This window comes from Diceros bicornis, chromosome 39, assembly GCF_020826845.1.
Source record: "Diceros bicornis minor isolate mBicDic1 chromosome 39, mDicBic1.mat.cur, whole genome shotgun sequence".
Taxonomy (NCBI): domain Eukaryota; kingdom Metazoa; phylum Chordata; class Mammalia; order Perissodactyla; family Rhinocerotidae; genus Diceros; species Diceros bicornis.
This window is the reverse complement of record NC_080778.1, coordinates 28213059-28238440: the sequence shown is the minus strand read 5'-3', so window position 1 is coordinate 28238440 and position 25382 is coordinate 28213059. Positions and strand designations below refer to the sequence as shown.

The window sequence follows — 25382 nt, the reverse complement described above, 5'->3', positions numbered from 1 at the left end:
ATTCCCCTGCTAAATATGCCAAAGCCTGCCTGGTTAGCTTCTCTCTGGAGGTAAGTAGAGTGAGCAACTGAGACGTTTGCCTTATTATGGAAAGTATTTTATTCAGAGAGGGCGGCCTTGTAAAGGCTACTTAAAAGGGTTTTTCCACATTCCTGGTATTTCATCTTTTCATTATGTTGGACTGTGTCTTTTCTTACTGAGAAACCATTTTGAAACTATAAAACAACGTTTCTGGGAAGGTCGTTTCAATGTGTTGAGCCTGATCAGGAGCTCAGCTGAACAGCCTGTTACCCTCCAATGTGGTGGCAGGAGTCAACTGGATTCTCAAGTGGATGGAGGGTCCAGTTAAGGGAAATTCACTTACCACAAATGAAGATAATCAGATGGTTATTTCCATGAACTTATCGAGGGGAATAGGTCCTCTTTCATTCACCTATTCCCTTCTTTGGAAAATGTCATTTAATCAGCTATAATCAGCATCTGCTTTAGTGCACCCCACTATTCTGGGCACTTAAAGAAACGTGGGTCTTGGAAAAGGTATCCTCTACCTTCTCCAAGGTTCCAATGTAAACTTTGTGGTCACTGTACTGGGGATTCCATAATTTTTACTATTTGAAATCTATAGATGGTTTATACAGTAGAGTCTATCTTGTAACGTCTGACCCACTTGGGTCAGTCCCAGGGAACCACTTGGTTTTAAACCAAATGACATGGTTCATTTTATCGAGAAGTGAGTTGAAGATCTCCAGCATTCTGATGGGATTAGATTACCTGCCAGCCAAATACAAATCTATTCATGAACAGTAATGTTTTTCTTAGCCTGCCTTCACCAATGAACTTAGAAGTCCTTTTAACTAATCTTAGACAAGTTGTAGAGGCTTTTTCAAGGATGGCTAGTACAAAGAATTGAAAATGAGCAAAGAGAATGTCAATAAGGAGTTTTATGGCTATAATGAGGCCTTAATAACATTCCTAGTATAAGCAGACATGCAGGCCACTGCCCCTGGCTAGCTGAGATCTCTTCCTCGTACAATCCAGAACATTTCCTAAAGAGAGGTCCCTCTTACCTACTCTGCAGCCATGCAGTGTGGTCCTCCAGTGAATAGTGAGAAAGGACAACTCTATTGTCTAGGTTAGTTGGCCATTGTTCACAGGAAACTATAGAACATTCTGGAAGGCAGACCTATATGGTAGCCACTTTCCAAGCTGTTATTTCCAACTTGCTTCCAGAACATGCCTGCATGTTCTGTGATGACTGAAAATGAAATTAAAACAACTTCCACCCAGCTTCCAACTCCCTCTGTGAATGTGTAGCTATGCGTGGTAGACAACACAATAGATCATTCAGAAGAGGGAAAAAACAATTTCCTAAGACATTAACTCTTCTAAAAGGATCATTACCAAAATGAATTATTTGCAAAAGCAAATGATATCATTGTCTCGTTTCCAAACAAAAACACAGGTTCATTTACCCACCCCATGGTAGGGCCAATAAAGAAAAAAAAAAACCTGAAACACCAGGCTTGTGGTAAGGAAAGAGGTTTACTATCGAAAGGCAGCCAAATGAGGAGATGGGAGTTAGAACTCAGATCCACCTCCTCTAAGGGAAAAAGGTAGGGGATTTTATCTGGGGTTTAGGTAGGGGAAGGAGAGCATGTGCTGGGGTTTTAGATAGGGGAGGGGTAGCATGTGGCCATGTTAGTTGGCACCTTCCCACAAGCTGGTTTGGCCTTGAAGACTGAATTTCTTTTCCCTTGACTGTCTGGATGTTTCTGGTTAGTTTTTGTTTTCAGCCTACATTTGGCCTTGTGAGGCTGAATCTTGATATCTGGACCTTGACTTCTTGGGAAGATCAGCTCACTCATATACCAAGGAGGGACAGAAAGACATGGTTAGTTTTAAACAACAGTTGATTATGCTAAATATGCACAGCTGCAGTTAGCAAAGCTTATCTCAAAGCTTTTTGCTCCAGGGAAGATTTTTTAACTTCTTCATGCCCGGTTTCAATCCCCACTGTCTAATGATCATTCCTCAATCTTGGGGAATGGGGGCAAAGACCTCTTTAGCTACTTCTTTCTGTGAAACAGTGAAGATCAAGATCAGAGGAATGAAACTATTTTTTTTGTTTTAAAATATTTTTAGGTACCAGATGGGGAGAGCAAGATATGCTTTGCATGACTAATATTTCATTACTCTGATCAATGACTTTGGAACAATACTTAAGTTTACATTTTATAATTACATAGATGATGAAACATATTAGCAAAATAGCCCATATTTTAGTATCCCCTCCATAATGGACCTCAATCCTTGGGGAATCTAGGAGAAAAGGCCTGTAAACCAATTAAGGTTAGTGATCAGAACCTCAGGTGAAATATGATATAGCCAAGTAGCCTGCTGTCTAATAGTCCAACAAGTAAAGTAACAACCTGGGAGTTACTCATTACTTATCTTTAGGATACTATTTTCTGGACAGCAATGTGTGGTCTGTCAGGGGTTCATTTGTCCATTCAGAGAAGTTGGTGTCTAGAGTATGAAGCCAGCCAAGGTTTGGGTGATCCCTGTTCTGACTTTTTTTTTTTTTTTGGTGAAGAAGATCAGCCCTGAGCTAACATCCATGCTAATCCTCCTCTTTTTGCTGAGGAAGACCAGCTCTGAGCTAACATCTATCGCCAATCCTCCTTCTTTCCTCCCCCCCACCCCAAAGCCCCAGTAGGTAGTTGTATGTTGTAGTTGCACATTCTTCTAGTTGCTGTATGTGGGATGTGGCCTCAGCATGGCCAGAGAAGCGGTGCATCGGTGTACGCCCGGGATCCGAACCCGGGCCACCAGTAGCAGAGCATGTGCACTTAACCGCTAAGCCATGGGGCTGGCCCCCCCATTCTGATTTACTTCTATGGCATGGTTCATGTTCCCTGTGGTGTTTTTATATTGTTGCATCCAGCAGGGATGAAGTCCAGGATTTCAGTAGGACCCAGTCTCTACAACAAAGAGAGTGCAGAGGAACATCTGACAGTGTCGAGCTCTTTAATTTGAGTTCCCTCCAGGTCTTTTGGATCATTTCTAGAACAAAGAAAGGGTCTCCCAAAGTTAGGCTTATATTGTGTAAGCAAGCAACCAGGTATTTAATAAGAATTTCTAGAAGAACAAAAACAAAAACAAGGTTAATGGTTGGAGCAAATTATAAACCAATTTCCGAGCCTGGGGGATGGTCAGTCAAGAAAGTTTCCAGATGTCAGGGTTGAAACAGCCCCTATAGTTTAAAATGTCTCTGATGATGTCATCAGGCATTTGCATAAACCCTTTGAGTGGCTTACACAGCAACAGGCATGAAGATTGTCCAAACATGGGCTATCGTGGTGCTCTCTCCCAGGTTTATATTAAGTTGTCCAGCTTCAGTTTGTAGGGCTTCAGGAAAAAGGGTGGTTTTAGTTCTCAATGATTCCAAATGAAAAATACAGGGAAAAAAAATTTTAAATGTTAATTTGGAGATCTGTACCAGATACTTGAAGAAACTAGAAGAATTCAAGATCCAGTCCAGTTTACAGAGAGAAAACAAAAATCTCAAAGACAATTAACAGAACCAAAATCTAACATCCACAAATGTGTATTATAGTTTCTATTTGTTATGAGAGGTTCGGGGATTCGATCGGAGATGTAAAAGACACTCTCCACTCCAAACAAATGAACTTAAGTTATATTTTATTATATAGAGGATAGTAAGGGCGATAGTCCGCAAACAGATCCAAATAGGTCAAATAATAAGAGGGAAAAAACACCAGCTCAACTGGAAAGGGAAAACATCCACGTCGGCTGAGATAGCAGCAGATCCGAATAGGTCATATAATAAGAGGGAAAAACATCAGATCGACTGGAAAGGGAAACACCAGATCGATTGAAGGGAAATGACACAAATCAACCGGAAAGAGAAACACCAGGTTGACCGAAAAGAGAACACATCACATCAGTTACTTCACAATAAATCAATTACTCACAACATCCACGCCCCACTGCCGGGAGAGTCCTGTCAATCGACATGGCTGGGTGGCAATCACACATCCTGGGCAAGGCGTCCCTTCCACAGGTGGAGCTCTCACCGTGTCTCAGTCTCCAGCAGTTTATATAAACAGTTACAGAGTTTACAAAGCAAGCATCTAGTGTTCCCATGCACAAATGGTTATCAGTGGCGTACGTGCACTGAGCCCCTTGGCTAACGTCCCAGCCCAGTAATTGTGTACGTGCATTGTTCTCTTTGGTTATCGTCTTAGCCCAGCACAGATGGCCAGTCCATCCCGTGCTACGACGCTCCAAGAGCCTTCAAATGTTACAACTTGCAACTCTTTCCATGGGAGAAGGGCCAGTTCCCACCACGCAGAAAGCAGCTTTTATATTTCTTTTTGTGCTGGTGGCTGTAGGTCAATGGAGCAGCCAAACATGGCTGTACTCATGTCAAGACACTATTGAAAGATAATTTTTCTCTCTAAAATCACCCTTATTTTTACCAAAGATAGCTAAATTAAGACTCATTGGTTTGCAAAATGTCTAGTTTCAATAAACTGGGCCCAATTATTTACATAAGTATAGCAAGAATAACAATTGATCATATAGGCTCTTTTAAATCTGCTTTGCTGGAACTTTTTATAAGGAATCTCAGATTGAACTTTATAGGCCTCTCGAGGCCAGGCCAAGCCAACGACTTGTCATCAGACTCTGCCTGCAATACCTACAGATTTAGGTGAATTCCTCTCTTCTCAAGGTCCCCAAAATATCCTGGAGTTCTTTGCACCTGCCAGAGAAGTGATCTTCTTTACTTACCTGGTAAGGTTGCTGGGAATCCTGTAAGCAAGGTACCAGGCCAGTATTTCCAAGTGGATGTACTCCATAAAGTCCAATCTTTGTTTCTCAAAGCTGTATGGTCATATCCGAGTTTATGTATGTTTTTCTCAAATATGACATTCCAGTCACAGCCTGGATGATATAACCAGTGTTTTCAATTGTGTCCTGCTGTAAGGAGAACAGGTTCTTATTGAACTTATGTAAATAACTATATTTCCATGAAAATAAGAATACTTATTCATCAAGAGTTTTTAAATTCTGGAGGGGTCAGATAGGGAGAAAAAGATAAATGCTTCAGTTTTGCTTACAAATTGCTATAAGTCATAGTTCCTTAAGAGAAAAGAGAAAAATATTTCCCCAAATCTAGAAAAACAAAACACTAAAAATCAGCAATATTTCAAACAAAAAATCATAAAAATTATAATCATCCTCATCAATTTATTCAATTCCATGATATCAATTTTTGATCTTCTGTTAGCAGTTTCACGAGGCCATCAGTTTCTCCATTACAGTTCTGTAGTTTTTTACTCAGCTCAGTTTCAAAATCTGAAAGTTTATTAGAAACCTGTAATTTAGAGCAAGTGTCAGAGTCCTTTCCATGAATCTCTCTGGAGAGGAAACATATTTGCAAAAACATCAGAGTAAAATAACAAGTGTCTGCAAATGACAAAATACTCAAAATGGCGGTTGACAAAGTCACTTGGCTATTTCTGTGACATACAACACTTTGAGATAATAACTAGAACTGTGACTAACAATGAGGACAGATCAAAATTTTTGGAATGTTATATATTTTTTAAAACACTTATATTAATAACATTTACCCACACAATATAACCTAGGAAGTCTTATTATCATTTATTTGATAATGCTTCCCATATAATTTAACATACCAAATAAGCCTAATTAGTTTAGTATCTTCCTCTGTCTATAAAGACAGAACAAATTTTTTGAGAAGTCTCAACGCTGATTGGAAATTCTCCAAGTTTCCTTTTTAAGTCAAAAGAAAGACTTTAATTTGGGGAGGACTTTGTCAAAAATGTCAAAAAGTTTTAAAACACTTGGTTTAATAGGAAGCAATGCTTAGTTATCCATTTAATCAAGGTGACAACAGAAGATGTCAAAGGCAAACAGAGAGTTAAAACAGTCCAAAGAACCTTAGTATAGAGACTTCAGTCTTTTTGAACATAGGAAATTATTTTAACAAAACATAGGTCTTCTGTCTTTTAGGTAGACTTACTCAAAGGAAAACATTTTATAACTTCTTTATCAAGAGCAGACCAAAAGTTCAAGAGAGTTATCTTTTTAAGAGAGAGAAAGCCAAATTCTACTTTTGTACTAGCTTACTTCTGATATTAAAACTTATTTACTTAAGTAAATTCATTTCAATCTTAGCCAACTTGACCAAGTACAAAACTCCTCAGGGTTTTCTTCCACAAACCTTCTGTCACTTGCTTTTTACATTCAGAATTTGTCCTGTGTTTTCTTTTCTTTTTATCTTTCCTAGTACTTTAGGACAAATTTATCTTTCTTAACAAAACAAACAAAAATACCTCTATTCTTTATATCTTCTTTACTGTAAACATACCTTTTACTTTCCTTGTGTACAGACTTTCCAGAAATATGTGTTTTCTCATAGAAAATTTCTCAGCATGCACAAAACATGTTTATCAATAAACCTAGGCATCTTTTAGTTTCTCTGAGATAAGAAATCAAAAGCAGACAAATCTATGCTCATTAATCAATTTCTAATATTTTATCTTATGTGGAAATGACCTAGATGCTCAACAAATTTTTATCATTTAACTTAATTTAGCAAAACTCTAAAGTTTTAAGTTACTAGAAAGATTTTGGAAGCTGTTTTTAAGCACACATACCATAAAACATAATTATTGTACCCCAAAACTTTTACCCATTTTTATCTATCTAAATTATTTGTTCCCAACAATTATGTTTAGATTACTCACAAAACCTTCATGTGACATTAAAGCAGTTAGCAACCATCTTAAGTTGTTTTAAGTACATACATCATAACACATAATTATTGTTAAAAATTTCCTCCAAAAACTTTATCCTTTTCACATCTATTTAGTTTACTTATTCCCAATAATTATATTTAGATTGTCTACAAAACCCTCATGAGACATCAGACAAAATCAGCTATTATTCTGTTATTTTTTTCCCCTGACAAATTTTGTAACAGAGATAACGTTTGCATCGTATCTAATGTTGATAACTCTGAAAACATACTTATTTTAATCAAACTAACAAACAAGCTTTCATTTACCAAAGATCATTTTATATCATGTTAACTTGAAAGACTTCTGGGTTAGTTTCTATTACATTTAGAAATAATTTATATAAGCGCTTATTTCAAACCAATTAAATAGAATTCCTTTAGAAATTATATCATCTGGAGGCAGACAAATATAGAGAGAGAGAGACTCACATACAGATAGACACAAACAGAGATCTTCAAAATTTTAGCGATGTCTCAGGTACAAAACTCGGAAGAACAGTTGGATCCAAATTGCTCCCTGGCAGATGGACCTGCTCAGATGGCCAAAGATATTTATTAAAGATTCTTTTCTTTTTGCTGTAGGGATCCTTTTTACAGTTGTTTTTGAAATTCTTTTGTCTTTAAACCTTCTGCTTATTAATAAAAGACTGCATTCCATTGTCTCTGAGAGGTTTTGAATCCTCTCTTTAAGGGTGACCCTTCAGGTGGACTCATCTGAAACAGAGTTTCCCCAGCATGGCCGTTACAATTCCAAATTATCTCCCAAGTTTGCTTATTTCCACTTGCTAAGTTGTAGTTCAGGAATTTGGGGGGAGCTGAAGTGGGGAAGCTCAGCAGGAGAGGAGGTTTGGTTTCTTTTGCCACCAGGGCCCCTGGCATCTCCCAATCTGGCATGTTTAATCACTTAATTATTTTTTAAAGAGGCAGTACAGTTTGCCTGATTTCATGTAGAAGCCTTAAAAGATTAGAATAGGCTTCCCATCGGTTGTTTAACTTTGAAGCTGGCTTTTTCCAATTGCATATGCAAATACACCAGTTTGAGTAACCTGAAATTACCCCTTTTTGGCCATTTTAAAGTGAGATCTCGTTTAGCATGTTTAATTAACATTGCCTGAAGGGTGGATGTGTGTGTTCTTACAATACCAGGCAGGGGAAACTTTCCACAGTGAGACACAATGTTTATCCCCACAACATAATCTATAATACAGTCAGGCAAAAGAGATGTCATCATTTTACATAAAGCCCATTTAAATATACTAATTTTTTCTTTTACAAAATTTTATCTTAATTTTATCAACTTTTATACCTCTAATCATAGCTTTCATTAGGACTCCATCATTAAGTCTCGGTCTTACAATACTGTGTTGGGGAAGCATTCCCAAGCAGACACAACATCCATTTCCAAAAAAACACTCAGGCAAAGTTGACATGACCTCTTCATATAATATTAGCTCAAACATTTTAATCTTTATAATCTATTACCTTAGCAGCCTAACTGTGGCCCCAAACAATTGGTCAGGTTTGTCATTGTGATTTCTGCCTTCTAGATTTTTAATTATTTTTTCAAACTGGGGTAAATAGAACAGGCTTTTTGAGGTCCTTTAATGTTGGGGGGCCAGTAGGGAGTCCTTTTAGCCCACCCAACCTTAGGCAGTGTTTTATTAAAACCTTTGTTTTAACTTCATTCATGTCTGTTTTATTTATCCCATTTTTCTTTTTAATAACTAGCTAAATATTTCCATCCTGCTGAGATAAGTCCTGTGACTCTTCCCCTTCTGATTCCTCTTTGATTTCCCCCCCTTTTAATATTTATTTTATTTACCCCACTGTCTTATTTACCTTGGTTTTTAAAAAACCCTTTAAAAAATTTCCACCTTGTTCAGAAGAGTCCTTTTTTTTTTCTCAGCTTCTTTTTATTCTTTTGTTAACTTGTTTTCATTAGCATCTGTAAGACCATGAGAGGAAGCTGAGACCCCAAATTTGATTAAGTTTCATCCTTTTCTTTTTCATAGGTTTCGTAGGTTTATAACTGAAAACATTCCAATTTTGCAATACATAACCCAGAGGGCTGCCACTGGGAATCAAAAAAGTTTCCCATTATGGTACCGCACACACACACACACGATACACACTCAAACATATCCACACAACTATCAAACAGATGGAGCCAAGAGTTAGTCCTGTCAACAAATCGGGACTTCCCCTGAACAAACTGTTACTGTCCCAGTAACCGGGAACAGAAGCCCTAGGGCAGAGGCAAACAAAGAAAGGGAAAGTAAGACTCAGTCAGTTTTAAGGAGGAAACTCACCAAAAGGACATCTGTTCCAAACCAGAAGCAAAACAAACAAACAAATCTGGAGGCTGTTTCCTTGCCACAAGAAAAATGCGCCTAGGGCCAACGGTGCCAGGTCACGCAGAATGTGCTGGGGACAGTACCTTGGGCAAATCACCTAGGCAGCTGCTGGACACCTTCCCAGGAAATCCCAGCCAGCCCAGGGCTGCAGAGCCACGGGCAAAGAGCCTCCTGGCTGGCTCGCCAAATTGTTCTTGAACACAAACACAGGTTCGTTTACTCTCCACACAGTAGGGCCAATAAAGGAAAATAAAACTGAAATACCAGGCTTGTGGCAAGGAAAGAGGTTTACTATAGAAAGGCAGCCAGATGAGGAGATGGGAGTCAGAACTCAGATGCACCTCCTCGAAGGGAAAAAGGTAGGGGATTTTATCTGGGGTTTTATGTAGGGGAGGGAGATCTGTGCTGGGGTTTTAGGTAGAGGAGGGGGAGTGTGTGCTGGGGTTTTAGGTGGAGGAGGGAGAGCATGTGGCCTTGCTGGTTGGCATCTTACCACCAGCCTGTGTTTGGCCTTGAAGGCTGAATTTCTTTCCCTTGACTGTTGGACTTCTCTGTTAGTTTTCATCTTCAGCCTGCGTTTGGCCTTGTGAGGTTGAATCTTGATGTCTGGACCCTGACTTCCAGGGAAAGACAGCTCACTCATATACTAAGGAGGGACAGAAAGACCTGGTTAGTTTTGAACAACAGTTGATTATGCTGAGTATGCACAGCTGCAGTTAGCAAAGCTTATCAAAGTTTTTTTGCGCTAGGGAAGATTTTTTAACTTCGTGCTTGGTTAGTTTCAGTGTTGTTTTGTTCTGACTTGCTGCTCTGGTGGGAGTCTGTGGTGGGGTGTGTGGAAGTGAAGCATTTCTCGATGGCATTCCATATGTTGGAGTCTAGGAAAAGTGAGTCACGCAGTCTGGGCAATGACAATGAGTTCCTTCATGAAATGTAGAAAACAGAAATTCACATTTCAGATATCAAGAGGTCAGGGCAAGTCCCCTGGGAAATTCTAGAGTCCATGGCCATTGTGTCTTCTTAAGTCTCCTGTGCACACTGCCCGCTCCCTGAGACCTGATCTCTCCCACTTCCTGCATCCTGGCTTCCTCTTCCAGGGAATGAGGGCATTTAAGAAAATGCTCTTCAAATTTGAGAACTGAAGATTCAGAGTGAACTTATACAGTTTGTTAAATGAACCCACTTTCAAGGCATGGTCCCCTTTCCAAGTCCAATTAACCTATTTCTGTACTGCGTCCTTCATGGAGCTCTGTCCCACGCCTTCTTAAGGAAATATTTAAATTTGTTACTTTGCCTAGATACGTTAGTTTGCCTAGAGATGAGTAAATAAATCTGGTATTGACTATGGTTCTTGGAGCTGTGACTTTGAGAGCAGTGTGGTTCAGTAGAACAGCACCTGCTGCAGCTCAGCCCTGGGTTCTAATCCCAGCACCACCAGTTACTAGCTACCAGGGAATGAACTTCTCTGAGCTGCATTTCCTTACCTGTCAGAGGATAATAGTATCTTCTCGCAGTGTTACTATAAGGATTGCACTAGATATTGTGTGTCAATATGACTTATGTCTCTCGGTAACTGTTAGTGCTATATGAATTTTTGCTACAACATTCAAATTTAGTGGCATTCACTAGGGAACCAGGGTCAGAGAGCTACAAGCCTATGAGACAGTGAATTCAAATAGAAAATAGAAACCTGCAGTGGTGTTCCCAGTACTGAGTTCCTCTTCAGAATTAAGAGAAACAATCTCTTATCTTCATTGGAAAGAGACCAGGAAGGGGGGGATTGTGAATGCGGTTGTTTTATATTTTTCCATTGGGTAAAAGACAAACTGGTTAGTCCTCTGAAAAGAAGTGGTGGTTGGTAAATTTTCGTGTTTCGTTTTTATCCCTGGGTCATTATTTTTAAAAGTAGGACAAGAGTTCCCAGCCATGTTGTCTTCCAAATGCATTACTGGAGAGAGTACTCCCTGAGTGCCTGTCACTGGTATAGCAACCTGACGATGTGTAGAAATCCTTGTTCACATTTTATAGATGAAGACACCGAGGCACAGAGAGGCTAAAACCTTAGACAAGGTCACACAGCTAGTGAGTGACGGAGCCAGGATTTAACTTAGCAGTCTAATAGCCCAAGCGGGATGATGGCTTAGGCAGGAAGGCTCACTGTGTGCTCGAGGACCTTCTCTCTTAGCTACAGAGACAGGGAGCAGCTAGAGCTCCCCTGAGACCTGCTTGTATGATACCGTTAGGGCATTAGAGGCTCGGAAGAAAGGATCCCTGGGCACGGGAGCAGTCGGGGTTGGCTACTAGAAGGGCTGCATTATGACTTTCATGGGACCCTTCCTCCATAAAAAAAATAAATAAATATTATATTTTATGACTGTGTCGGTATAGAGATGAATAAAATACAGGCTGGATTCACTACTATATGTTCATTATTATTATGTTCATTGTTTTCTTGTGATTTTTAAAAGAAATTACATTAAAACATTTTTGTGGGCTCCTAAAAGTACCCTGAGCCCCAGGCTCTGTGCCCCTTGTGCCTGGTGGACAGGTTGGCCCTGCGCTTGTGATGGTGTGGACGTTCAGCCATGCTCTGAAGAATGGGTAGAAGGAATTTGAGTAAGTGGGAAACAAGGATTTTAAGTAATTGCATGAGCAAAGGGAATGGGGAATGAACATTACCTAAGCCGGGCACCCCAGCTGCCCAAAGGGAAGAATGCTTGTTGGAATAGAGGGCGATATGGGAGCCTTGAAGACCTGCCTGAGGCATCTTGGATAGGCTGAGTCACAAAGGAGAAAAAGAGAATTTAGAGACGTCAATACCCAAAGCCAGTTGAAGAAGGATCAGAACCCATCCCTGATAAAGGTCTCATCCACTCGAGGCAACATGAGAAAAATAAGGACAATGTAGTGAGTTTTTAATAAGGCAGATTTATTCCATGGAAGGAGCTGTTCTTCTTATATATTAAATCCTTCATGATTTGGGGGTTTAGACATGTCCTTACATTATAGTGAATGAAGGTGACAGCTCTAGTAAATGGCCATTTCTTTTAAAGTGTTTGCTTGGCAAAAGTTGACAACTCTAAATTGGCCCCCAAAATGATTTTGAATTTTTGATTTTGGTCGACAAAATCCGAAGTTGTTGAAATCACTGTACTAGAAAATCTCTTGCCCTGAGGAAGAGAGCCCAAGTTCTCAGTGACCCCAGTGCTCCACCAGCCTCATCATTTAGATTCCATATTCCCTGTCCCCATCCTACTGGGACATGTCTCCACAGCTCCAGTCAACAATCCCTTTCCTCCAGGGGTGAGCAGCCCCCCACCTGTCTCTCAGCCACCGTAATAGATGTCACCTGGCTGTCTCTTTACCCTTCGGTTCCTCGGTGGTCACTGTCTTCTGCAGTCTCACTGGCTGCTCTTCTTCCTCCCCTCCCCTCACTGTCTGGATGGGAGGGGGCTTCCGGAAGGTGGGCAATAACAGAAATCAACTTGAAAGGTACATCTGATTCTCTAGCCTAAAAAAAAATTGCTTATGCCTTGCTCATCTCTCCCGGTCTCTTTGAGCTCTGTATTTATGGAGGAAAGCCCTATCTTTGGCTACGCGTAGGCCGGCACACACAGATCCTTTCTGAGTAACATGATGCGGCTGAATGAGTAACATGATGACTAGAATGTAGCGAGTTGCTGTGGCCTTGGCTGAGAGAAGTAAACGTGGGCTAACGTCACTGCATGCATACGCGGAATGAGTGTGGATGAGTGGCCTTTGCAGACACACTCAGGAGGAATGTCTGAAAGCACAGAGTGGGGAGGAGGCTCTTGCAGCGCCAGAGCCCAAGGTGGTGCAGAATAGAAGAGTGAAAGGATTCACGGCCTAGCACTCACTCGGATGTGCTGGTCTCCACCAACAAGCAGTGAGACCCGCCTGAGTTTGAATCCCAGCCCTGTGACCCACTCACTACTTGATGACCCTGGGCAAGGCCTAGCCAGAAAAATGGAGCTACTGAGACCTGCCAGCAGGGCGAGGTGAGAAAGTGAAATAGAGCTCCGAAGGCCTTGTGGATGCTCAGTGGTTATTTTTTAAAGAAAACCCTTTCTTGACTATTCTGCTCTCCATGGTGTGAAGCCCAGAGACTACCCTGGACTCTTCTAGCTGAGTCTTACCTTCCTTCTCCTGGGTGGGGGGGAGTCCTTGTGTGGTGTGCCCGTTCCCCTCTCTCTGTCCAGCCGTTTGTCCCAGACAAACACTCTGCTTTATTCATTTGGTCACAGTAGTTATCTAGTGTTTTAGTATCAAACATAGGCCTGTGTTTATTGGAGAAATAAATTCTGTCCTCTCTAAGACCATCCTAAAAAAAATAAATAAGTCTGTATTTTCATGTCTATTTTCTGAAGTTGCCGATGCACCTTCAATATATGTTCTATTTATTTTCCGCAGACAGTAGTTCCTCAGGGAAGAACAGAAAAAAGGAAGATTATATTTTTGAGTCAAAGAGTGATCGAGGAGGAGGGGAACACCCAGCCCCCGAAGCAGGTAAATGTGTACCTTGGAGACTCATTCAGAGGACCGCATAAACATTGACAGGACCACACAGCCTCTAGTTGAGGATAGTAGATGAAGCTGCAGGAGTTCATGACACGAGCAGTGACCTATGGATCAGAAGAGCTGTTGTGTTCTCGTCTCCTCTAGCATGTGTCATCTTTGGGCTCTTGAACTAATAACCACACATCTTTGGACCTCAGCTTCCTCCTTTACAAGTTGAGTGGACTGGATAATCCCTCTAGTCCCTTCCAGGTGTAACATTCTATGGAAAGAGCAATGCTCACGGCACAGTGGTTAGGAACACAGCCTCCAAAATCAGACGCCAAGGCTCAAGTCCTTGCTCCACCACTGAGCTCTATGACCTTGGGCATTATCTTCTCTCTCTGGATCTCAGTTTCCTCATTAGGAAGATGGAGATAATGACCTATACCTGCCTCACAGAGTTGTCAGGGAGAATGAATGGGACAACTAATAGGAAGCATTTAGCACACTGCTTGGCTCATACAATGAGCCAAATAAATGATGGCTATTGTGATTGGGTGATGTATGACACCACAGGAGTGAAGGTCTTAGAGCACCCAGTTCTCTCTCCACGTGCTCTAGTGACAGAGATGGAAGACAGTAGGAACAGGGAAAGGGTGTGGGAGGTTAAGGGAATATTTAATAAATGAGGAAGAATACCATAATTCCATAATTGTGCTTGTTTTTAACGAGAAAGAAAACACTTTTGACATAGTCCTGTTGAAAGGCAGGTTTTAGTCCTAAATCCGACAAATTAATTAGTAGAAGAAGATTTAGGAGAACAAAATATGATTCTTAAGTTATAGATCTAAACATTGAGAAACTTGCCTTTCACCCGAGAGTCGTCTCTGTAATGTCTGGAGAGTATTCAAGTATCATTTTGAAGAATAGATGGCTAAACTAATCCAGATACCAAAACCTGGATGCTACCTTGTCTGCTGGCCTGCTGGACTTACCCTGTCCCAAGATATCTGAATAAAAAGATCCCCGTCCCCATCGACATACAAAGGGAAACCAGGGGGCCGGCCAAGTGGTGTAACGGTTAAGTTTGCACGCTCTGCTTCGGTGGCCCGGGGTTCACAGGTTTGGATCCTGGGCACAGACCTACACACCGCTCATCAAGCCGTGCTGTGGCAGCATCCCACATACAAAATAGAGGAAGATGGGCACAGATGTTAGCCCAGGGCCAGTCTTCCTCAGCAAAAAGAGGAGGATTGGCAATGGATGTTAGCTCAGACCCAGTCTTCCTCATTAAAAAAAAAAAAAAAGGGAAACCAGGCCTGCCCCTTGCCCGGTTGGCCGGTACCCATTCTGGGTATGGTTATGAACGTCACTCCCAGTCGCAGGAACAGAATACTCAATTCATCCCCTTGTCTGGTTTCTGAGAAAACTATCATGATGTGTTTAGAAGGAGTTGGAAACTTTTAAACTTTTAAATCTCAAATTACCCAAACTAAAAACATTGAAGAAACTATGCCACCTAAGTATTGAAACGTCTAGAATAATTTTCAGTATTCTAGCAAGTACTCTGTGGGAGATTTCATTTTCCTTGTCTTCGAAGCACTAAACAGGAATCAGATTTGAGAGTTCAGCAACCTCATATCTGACTTGGCCAATAGAAAATTCCCCTGGATTTTATGTCTGCTTTATTGTTACCACAGCTAAACCTGAGCCCAGACTTGAGATTGGATCTTCAACCACAGCGCCCTTCCCTGTAGCCAAAACACTGGTGATTGTCTTTACACAAGACACCAACATGTAGAAAGGCAGCTTCAAACCACTGTCCTGCCCTGAACAAGCAGAACCAGGATAGATGTTGGGATCCAGTTTGTAAGAAATGGTTTGGGGTTCGTGGGGTTTTGGTAGGGGTTGGCCAAAGTCTGTTTTTTTGCCCCATTCCTTTGTAACGTAGCCAACTTATGTGGCTGGTAGAGGAGGATGCAAGAGAACTGACACCTTCCAGGACCTGAGCCCTTTCAAAACTTCTTCCCTCAGGGTGGCCATGAGGAGACTCTAGTAGCTACTAAGGCCCCAACCTGCTGGCCTGGAGAAATTCAGCAGTGATTCTGACTCCTCCAGAGGGGTTTGGTGTGTGTGGAATGTCTGAGGCAGCTCTAGAATCAGGTTCTAGACTGTTGGTTTCTCACAGATGTTTATCTTTCACAATTCTCTATGGGAATACCAGATTCATCCAGACTTTGTTTGGTACCCAGCAGTCACTAACACACCTTCCCCATCCCCTCCTCCTGCATCCAGACACTTCCAGACTGTTCTTGAGAATCTTGTTCAGGAGTTTTACCTGGGATTCTACAAACACACCAGAGGTTGAAATGCCTCTGTGTGTACTCAGTATGTACTCGGCTCCAGGTGCTCTGTCCTCAAGAGGAGGCCCCCTATGGCTGGACCAGTTTTAAGTCCAGCAAATCAAAGCTGTCAGGAGTGGACGTCCCCAGGTACCTACCCCCAAATGTACACACTCGTCTGTTTCCACCCACCTTCCCTTCCTTTCCTCCAGGACTAAAGGAGAAGGTGTCCTTCCAAGGTCAGTCTCTCCCCTGACCTTGATGCAGCCCGTATCTCCTCAGGTACATTTCTCCAGATGCATTTTATGCATCTCTCCCGATGCATAAAAATCAAAATTGCATCCCTCACCCTTCAACATCCCTGTAAATGAATTCCCGATTGCCAAGTCCGGTGGCCTCTCCAGGCTTCAGCTCACTTGACCCTCCTTAGCATGTGATTGACCTCAGCACTTTCCTCTTGAAATAGTCTCTTCCTTCTGCTTCCAAGACTCCCCTCTCTCCAGGGGGTCCTCCCATTTCTCTGTCTTTTTCTGTTCTTTCGGTTCTTTTCTTTGGTCTGCCCTTTTAAGTGTTGGTTTCCGAGGGCCTTGTTCACGGCCCTCCTTGCTTCTCCCTTTCTCTCTGACAATCTCACCCACTTTCATGTGCAAACACCACCTTGATGCTCAAGGCTCTCACCTATTTAGGCTCAAGTAATCCAAGAGCCTGATAGAAGATTCCACCTGGATCTGCCATAGGCACCTCAATCTGAAAACATCAAAAAATAAACTTATCTCCCCCACACAGGCTCCATCATACATCTAAATCACTCAAGCAAAAATCCTACGAACCAGATACGTGGACCACTCACTCCTTTTACGTCTGTACTTCATATATAATTCTGTCATAGTAACTATAACACTGTATTGCATTTTTTCATTTAAATGTCTATCTACCCCGACTTGAAGTCATTATAAAACTCTCTCTTTTACCCGTTGGAGGAGTGCAGTACCATCGAGGTTCTGGAGCTGCCCTGTCTGGGCCATACCCTAGCTCCATCATTTACCATACAGACTTCAACGAGTCACCTAACTCTTGATGCCTTCGTTCCTCATTTATAAAATGGGGATGAAAACAGTACCAAGTCCTATGGTGTTGTGGGAATGAAATGATTTCGGCTGTACAGGACGGGGAACAGTGCTGACATCTTTAGCATTAGCTTATCATCTTTGATCACAAGCACTATTTTGGCTAAGGAAAGAATCTCTTTAGTTCTCCTTCATAGGGTTTCCTGTGGGATTGGCGCTGGACACCCAGATGAGAAGCCGACCTTAGAGGCCTGCAGGAGTCTGGAAGGGACAGGGCGCCCCGGATCAGTCTCCCTTGTCGCCAAGCCCAGCACGCTCCATTCTTAGTCTGGCCCCGCCTGGGCAGGCCTGGCTTGCAGACGAGATGGGGGAACTATTTTCAGCCGCAGGTGGCTTGCCAAGTGGTGGAACTGGAGGAGCAAAAATCTCCATTGCATAAGCTGATTCTGTAACATTTTCTGTATTTATTCATTCATTCCGCATTAATTAAGAGCCATGTGCCTAACACCGAGCTATACACCAGCATATTTTGAAGTAAGTTTTCAACAATGGTTCTACTGGCTGAGAGAAGGTTCCCTGGATTTAGAAAAGGAAATAAATTTCTTAAAGCCCTAACCAGAACCAGAAATCAGGAGTTAGTCCCTACGTATTTTATGAATCCATAAAGGTAATCTATGACTACAGTGAGAAAACGTCCTGTGGTCACAGGTCTTTGTGGCTGTCCATTTACAGAATGTCTGTTACAGGTGGATGGAAGGTGATCCAACTGCAACATTGGTACCCACTGATGCTGTACAAATTTGGTAGGGACCTGGTAAAGAATTTGGTTTTAAAGAAGTCTGGGTTTGAGACCTAGACCTGCAATTTACAAGCTACGTGCTCTTAGGCCAACTACTTAATCTCCCTGCACCTCAGTTAATCTGCAAAATGGTGGTAGTGTGGGTACCTGCCTGAGTTTTCCAGATTACGTAGGGCATGCAAAGTGCTTATTGTATATAAACTGTGGCTGTTACTGTTACTAACCGCTGACCTGCCCTGCTCACTTCTCGCCTTGTCACAGGTGCAGTGCTCCCCCTGGCCCTGGGTTTGGCCATCACCGCTTTGCTGCTTCTCATGGTTGCCTGCCGGCTCCGACTGGTGAAACAGAAACTGAAAAAAGCTCGTCCCATTACATCTGAGGAGTCTGACTACCTCATAAATGGGATGTATCTATAATAAGTGTAATTTAAATAGCTGGGGGCAAGGACATGTTTCACTTATAATTTATACATATATTGGGTTCTGGATATTGACAACCTCTTTTGTTTTTAACTGGGCTAAGAAAACTACTGAAAGCCTAGAAGATTCTGCAAATCTCAAACCTTTGTCTTTATCATGGAAAGATTTTCCTTGGGAAGTATGTGAAATATTTTGAAATTTAGAGAGGAGTCCATATGATTAAAGTCTTTCACAAATCTAATTCTAATTAAGCTGTCCCTGAAAATGGAAATGTGTAGTTAGCCAAGGCAGAAAATTCAGGAAGTGTCCTTAGAACGGCAATGTTGACCCATTACTTTTCAGAAGCCCACGTGGGCCCCTGGCAACCTTGGGCCCCCCTGTGCACAGCTTTCCCTGGTTCTGTGGGTTCTCTTCCTCACTTTAAGCTTCCAATGCTCTCCTTCCTCTTCGCCCCTTCAAAACCTGCTTCTGAGAACGGATCTCAAGTGAGTTTATACCTCCAATGAGATGTTGTTACCTGTGGCAGGAATATCTAGATTATAAACCTTACGAGAGTCAGTGAGGCCTCAGGGAAGGTGCAAGTGGGTTCTTCTACATCATGTCATGTAGATGGCTGCCTCATTAGGCTGACCTTTGGGAGGAAAAACCCAGACTTTGGGTTGCAGATAGCTCTAACATGGTCATGAAGTGAGACAGGAAATCAAGGTGGAGGCAGAGAGCCTGGCAGCTCAAACATGTTAACGGAAACTTAGCTGAGGGCAAAGTGAGCCAGGAGGACCATTAGTTCTTTCTTGTGTCTGCTCAGCACTACCTGACGGTCCAGGACACAGCAGCTCATGTGTAGAGTCCCTGGTTTTCAGCGTTAGTCTGTGCTGATGGGAGAGCAAAATGCATTCAAATTGAAAAGCAGAACATGGAGTGGATTTCTGGTTATAGCTTTTGTGAAAAATGTCACATGTTTAAGTATCTGCAGGTTCTTTTATCCAATGGAATGAGTCACTTTTCCCCACTATTTACTTAATGCTATACAACGGTATGATGTGCAATCAGCTAACGCCAGGCTTATGTATTCCCAGAGCATAAAGCAGTTTTGCACAAATTCATCTTTAGAGAAAACCGGCATCTAGCTGAGCATCTTTTCCCTTTTAATCTGTAGGATTTTAAAAGCAAATTATTCCCATCACCACTTAATGCCGGCATTTTAACACATTCTAGAAATTACTGAGAGGAATGGATAGTGCGGTGCCTGTCTACACCCACATGATGTTCCTATTTACATAATATAGTTTTTTACCATAAGTGGCAAATCTTTTAAAATACTTGAAAACACTCTAGAACCCTTTCAGACCCTTTCTCTTTCAGAGAACCAACCCCTCAGAACCTGAAGTAGGTTGTTCATTTAGCAAAGGGCTTAATTTGGGTTGGAGATACAACTGAATGCATTAACAAATGGAAAGTTAGTTCTAGAAAAACAAAGAAATTTGTTGTTTTATTTCCTGAGAAACTCAAGCATTTTGCTGAATGTTTAGAATTGAGCAGATTTAAATGTCTCCTCAATGGCGTTTTGAAGGATGACTGTGTGAGTGAACTCATGGTGTTTGTGCTCTGTCTGTGATGCTGGGCAGTTTGTTTTTATATGGAAGGATGGCGCCTACAGCCACACCCAACAAAATCAAAACCGATGAGGCATGCATCTTTCAATACATCTTTTATACACAAGGAAATTAAACAACTTAGTATTGCTATGGTGTTCAAATACTTGAGAAGAGATGTCTCGTATCTGTGTGTACAATATTCCGTTAATAAATTGTATTTTATTCTTAAACCTTTTTGTACAACTTTTTAATAGAATCCTAAATTGCTAGTATTTCCTGAGCTGTTACTAGATGATGTGGATTTAATCATACCAACCCTATTTTACAAAGGGAGAAATTAAGGATTAGAGGAGAATCCAACTCCTCAAAACATTTATATTTTCAAGTGCAATGAATGGGACTTTTAAAGTTCCCCTTACTTATGATTATCTGATTGAAGGAGTTCTGCATTTAAGCCAATTTAAAAATAATTTTAAAGGGAAAGTTGTCCACAATTTACCTGCCAAACATGTCCTTGTGTTTCATATCTCTTTTCCTGAGAAGAGGCCCACCTAAACTATCCTCCCGAAAACTTCAAACTTTTCTCCTTTAACCCTCAGTACAAGTCCATCCTCCCACAAGCATTTTCACATGTCAAGTCACCTGAGTATCAGTATGTCCTCTTCCACAGGAAAGGAACAGAGCTTGCTTTCTCCCACCAACTTCTCCGAACCTGGGCTTTGGCGCCATGATTCCTCTCACTCACCACACCTCCTTTCCGTCACTGACGGCTGTCCCATGTTTCCCCATGACCCGAACACCAAGATGCATATTTCTATTTGTTCCCCAGTTTTGCTGTTCAGTTTTGCTTGTTGATGAGTTACCTGGCTTTCACCTGTGTACACACGCTACGGTGAAGCACACCCCAGGACGCAGGCACCATCCTTAGCATCACGTCACACTGATGATGCCAGGTAACCTCAGCATCCGAGCCTGAGATTGTATCATTTGGGGTCACTGAGAAATGATATTGTCCCAAACCGTTTCACGTTTGGCTGCGTTCTCTAGGAGTATGCCTCTTTGTTCCTCGCGCAGTTATTCCAGTTGTCTTTTCTGGACTCCAGGTTTTCTACAACTGCTGGCTTAAAACTGAAGGAGAATTTCTAACAGAAAACTGCCCAGGCTGCATACAGAGGGAAGAGCTTCGCTTGCAGTGCGCTGTTCCCAAATGTTCTCATCTCCCTGGCTTTTTAAGCAGCTGTCTTGCTGACTTTTCCTTAGGTACTGGCCCCATTTTCCCAGCTCTTTTGCCCTACTCAATTCTAGTCATCTCAAGATGAAGTGTGTATTTCAAGTTATAGCTACTTAAATGGCAAACACTTATAGACTCTTTGGCTAATATGAAACCACCAAGGATGAAAATAAGGTTAGACACACAAAACTGAATGTGTTCAGGACTGGACTGAACGGTTAGAACGGAGCCTTCTCCTGCATTTGCTTTATTTAGGTCTAAGTATGTTTTCATTCCTAGTTATTTTAATTCTCAGATCACAATACTTTTCAATTTTGTATGTCACCACACTGTAAATTGGAAAGAGATCAACTTAGAATATCATTCAGCTTAAAGATCTTTTTATGAAGTTATTTCAAAACTTAGAAAACTCCTCAAAACAAATTTTAATACCAAACTATTTTTATTTTGTGTGTGTGTGTGAGGAAGATCAGCCCTGAGCTAACATCTGCCAATCCTCCTCGTTTTGTTGAGGAAGACTGGCCCTGGGCTAACAGCCATGCCCATCTTCCTCCACTTTATATGGGACGCCACCACAGCATGGCTTGACAAGAGGTGCATTGGTGCGCACCCGGGATCCAAACCGGCAAACCCCAGGCCACCGCAGCAGAGAGCACCCACTTAACCGCTTGCACCACCGGGCCGGCCCCAAAACTATTTTAATTTTTACCAAAAAGCTTAGGGAAATTTGTGTTGAATATATGGACTTTTAAAAAAAGTTCTTTCATTTTCATACATCATCATTTCATGACTGAAGACTCAAAGACCCAAATAAATCAAAAGGCAGTGTTCTTATATTTAAAACAAAGCAGTTTCACAGACAAAAAGATTTAGCTAAATCTCTAAATATATTATCTAGAGACTTGTGTATAGAAGAATACAGAAATCAGAACCGTGAACTGTGAGTCTGAGACCATGCCTTCCATTTTTTGGCCAGTGAGCAGGATAGTCCGACACTCCTTCACAACACCCCTCCCCATAACTGCCTGGTCTGTTTTATCCAACTGTTGCCTAGAACCTGTCCGCTCAGTGGAGCCAGCATCTTACAGAGAGCAGGTCTTTTTCCCCAGAAAATACTCTTTTTGCAACTGATTTAAAACTGATACAATAGTGTTAACATGGAAATTCTGCAGGCTCTTTGATCCATAACGTAATCTCTAGGCAAAATCCTGACAGGATAATCACCAAAAAGATAAATCAATAGTGCTGGCAGAAGAAAAACTACTCCACGTGATGTGATCCTTTGCGGGGCACAGTGAAGTGTTCGGGGTGTGGGGATTCAAATATGAATGTCCTCAGCTGCCCCAGGCCCCTCGACTGCTACCCTCCCATGTTTAAAATGTCCTCAGTATTGCCATCACCTGCCTTTGGACAAAAAATTATTTTTCCTGTGATGCCCATCCTATCGGAACACTCCACCTGAGTGAGAAGGAGTCCTTCAAATCCGGCAGCCCTAGAACTTCCCCTCATGTTAGGAAACGAAGTGAAGGGAAAGGAAAAAAGGGGAGAGAAGAAGGGAAGGAGGGACTCACGGCCCAGCCGGGCCCTACAGGAACCAAAGTCAGATGTTTCCTCTCCCCCAGAGGCCTGGCCCAAGCAGTACAAAGGCAGTTAAAGAGACGAAGCCAGGGCCGTCCCAGTGGTGTAGAAGTTGAGTGTGCGCTCCACTTCAGCGGCCCAGGGTTCGCAAGTTCGGATCCTGGGCGCGCACCGATGCACTGCCTGTCAAGCCGTGCTGTGGTGGCGTCCTATACAAAGTGGAGGAAGATGGGCACGGATGTTAGCCCAGGGCCAATCTTCCTCAGCAAAAAGAGGAGGATTGGCGACAGATGTTAGCTCAGGGCTAGTCTTCCTCAAAGACAACAACGAAAAAGATGAAGCCTAAAGTGGGGAACCAAAATTACTGTTGTAGCAATGATAGTAGAAAGATTAAGGATAAGGAAATTATCAGACTTGTTTTCCTTTTTATTATATTACAATACACAAAACAAATTTCCTTGGCCCCATGGGCAGCCATTTTCTTCAAGCAGAATTTTTTTACGGGTACTCTATTTGAGCCACCCTTTAAGTACAATGGGGACAAAACATTGTCATCTTCCTGAAAAACAGTAGGAGAAATTGAGAGAAAACTGAAATCTGATCAGAACTCGTTTGTTTAACTGAATATAGTTCTTTAAGAACACAATAAGTTGTAGGAAATGATAATTTATATCCTAGAAGAATTTTAGCACTTACCAAAAATCAGTTATTGGCCTTTTAAACCTCATTTAGGACATTTTTTAAATTACCCATGTTTGGGGGTCGGCCTGGTGGCGCAGGTGGTTAAGTGCGCGCACTCCGCTGCGGCGGCCTGGGGTTCACCAGTTCGGATCCTGGGTGCGCACTGACGCACCGCTTGTCAGGCCATGCTGTGGTGGTGTCCATATAAAGTGGAGGAAGATGGGCAGGGATGTTAGCCCAGGGCCAGTCTTCCTCAGCAAAAAGAGGAGGATTGGCAGATGTTAGCTCAGGGCCGATCTTCCTCACAAAAAAATAAATAAATAAATAAATTACCCATGTTTGTTATTTCATTTACAACCCTAGTACTCAATTACCATAGTCATATGAGTTCTTTTAGTGCCATATGAAACTACTGGAAAATCTGTTAACATTTAGCTGAAAACCAGCAACACCCACCTCTGTAATGAAACAAAATTAAAGAGCTTTATTTTTTGGCTGACAATCAGATGCCGAGAATCTTCAAAGAATTCATGAATATTAAGTTACTACTAAAAAATGTTATTCTATTTTAAAATACATTGAATTTTTTTAAGATGATTTAGTATAAGTACCTTATAGTCAATTTAAGAAGTGTAATCAACTTTTTTTTTTAACAATGCAGTGTTTTTAAAAGGGTAAGGGATTTTAAATATTTGCACGGACAATGTTAATGTATTATTTTCCCCCAAATGTCATTTTTTTCAAATGTTACTGGTTGCGAAAGAGTTGAAATCTTCATTAGACACTGGAATTCTTATTTTTAATTCTTGAGAGCTAGATTTGGCTTTAACAAAATCAAATCTATAAAAAAAACATGTTGTTTCAATAGGATCTCACTAGTCCGGAACTTTTAAAAATCTTTTCATTGTTGTCCTTCATATTATATAAAGGAATCACTTCTATTAAGGAAAAGTGAAATACTAAAATATTTTAGAAATTATGAATACTAAAGATTAAAGAGACATTTCTTATCTCTGACCAACACATACAAATTCAACTCTCAGAAAGAAAAGCTCTTAGACCTAGTTAAAATTATTTCCACCTCTGTCCACTTATTGATGCTCTCTCAAAATGCATTCCTGTTTATTCAACAGTTAAACGTTTTATTTCACAAAAGTGTAAAGGCCAAGAGCAGCGCTAGCATGGCATCTCTCTACACCAAGCAGGTGGCACTTGGTTTGTCCTATCCCTCAACCAGACTGCACACTCCTTGAGAGGAAGAGCCTTTTTCTATGCCCAAGACGTAACATAGAGATTTACATATAATAAAATGTTGGTAATGGCTAGGAAGGGTACAGACTAGTGGATAAGTTTAAGAATTAGTCCTATAGAATACTTGATCTTTGAAACTACTCAAATGACACTGACTCCTGGACCGAAAGAGCTCATGGCCTGGGTCCAGAGGCAATACCAACAGCAAAGTGAAGCCAGCAATGGACTTCACCTCACAAGTCTTGGCCACCAACCAAGGCTAGCTGCCTGTGTCTGAGACCTTGCCCAAAAAGAGACTCTAGTGAAAAGATGTATGCATAATTTTTTTAAGCCATTTTTCAAGAAGTAATGTTTCAGACTAGAAGAGGTGGGCAAGGGCCTCACCCCCTCCCTAAGGATCTACTTGCCAGAATCACACGCACTTGCACACAGCAGCGGGAAGGGCTTATTTCTTCAAGTTCTAGAATCCTTAGACAAACTAAGATCCTATTATAAAAGGCATAAAACTACATTTAAACAGATCCCCAAGTGCTGCTCCCTTCTTAGGAACTCATTTTACAATCATTATATTAATAAATCTATTTATAGGTGAGAGATGGGTTTTGGTAAATTTATCCTCAAGCCTCTTCTTCCCTAACATGAAGTCAACTCATTCACTCACTCTTTTGGCATTTATAATACATCTACAAGA

The 25382-nt window shown here is 41.5% G+C and overlaps 1 protein-coding gene across 3 annotated transcripts in view; it reads left to right on the top strand.

Annotated features, from left to right (window-relative positions):
• LRP11 (LDL receptor related protein 11) overlaps window positions 1-20180 on the top strand; it is a 42989-nt gene extending 22809 nt beyond the window's left edge. For all 3 annotated transcript variants that reach the window (XM_058534278.1, XM_058534279.1, XM_058534277.1), the window contains 2 exons: window positions 13642-13737; window positions 18198-20180. In XM_058534278.1, the coding sequence (XP_058390261.1) occupies window positions 13642-13737; window positions 18198-18352 (251 nt within the window). In that variant the 3' untranslated portion in view covers window positions 18353-20180. The remainder of the gene's footprint in view (window positions 1-13641; window positions 13738-18197) is intronic.
• The last annotated feature ends 5202 nt before the right edge of the window (window positions 20181-25382 follow it).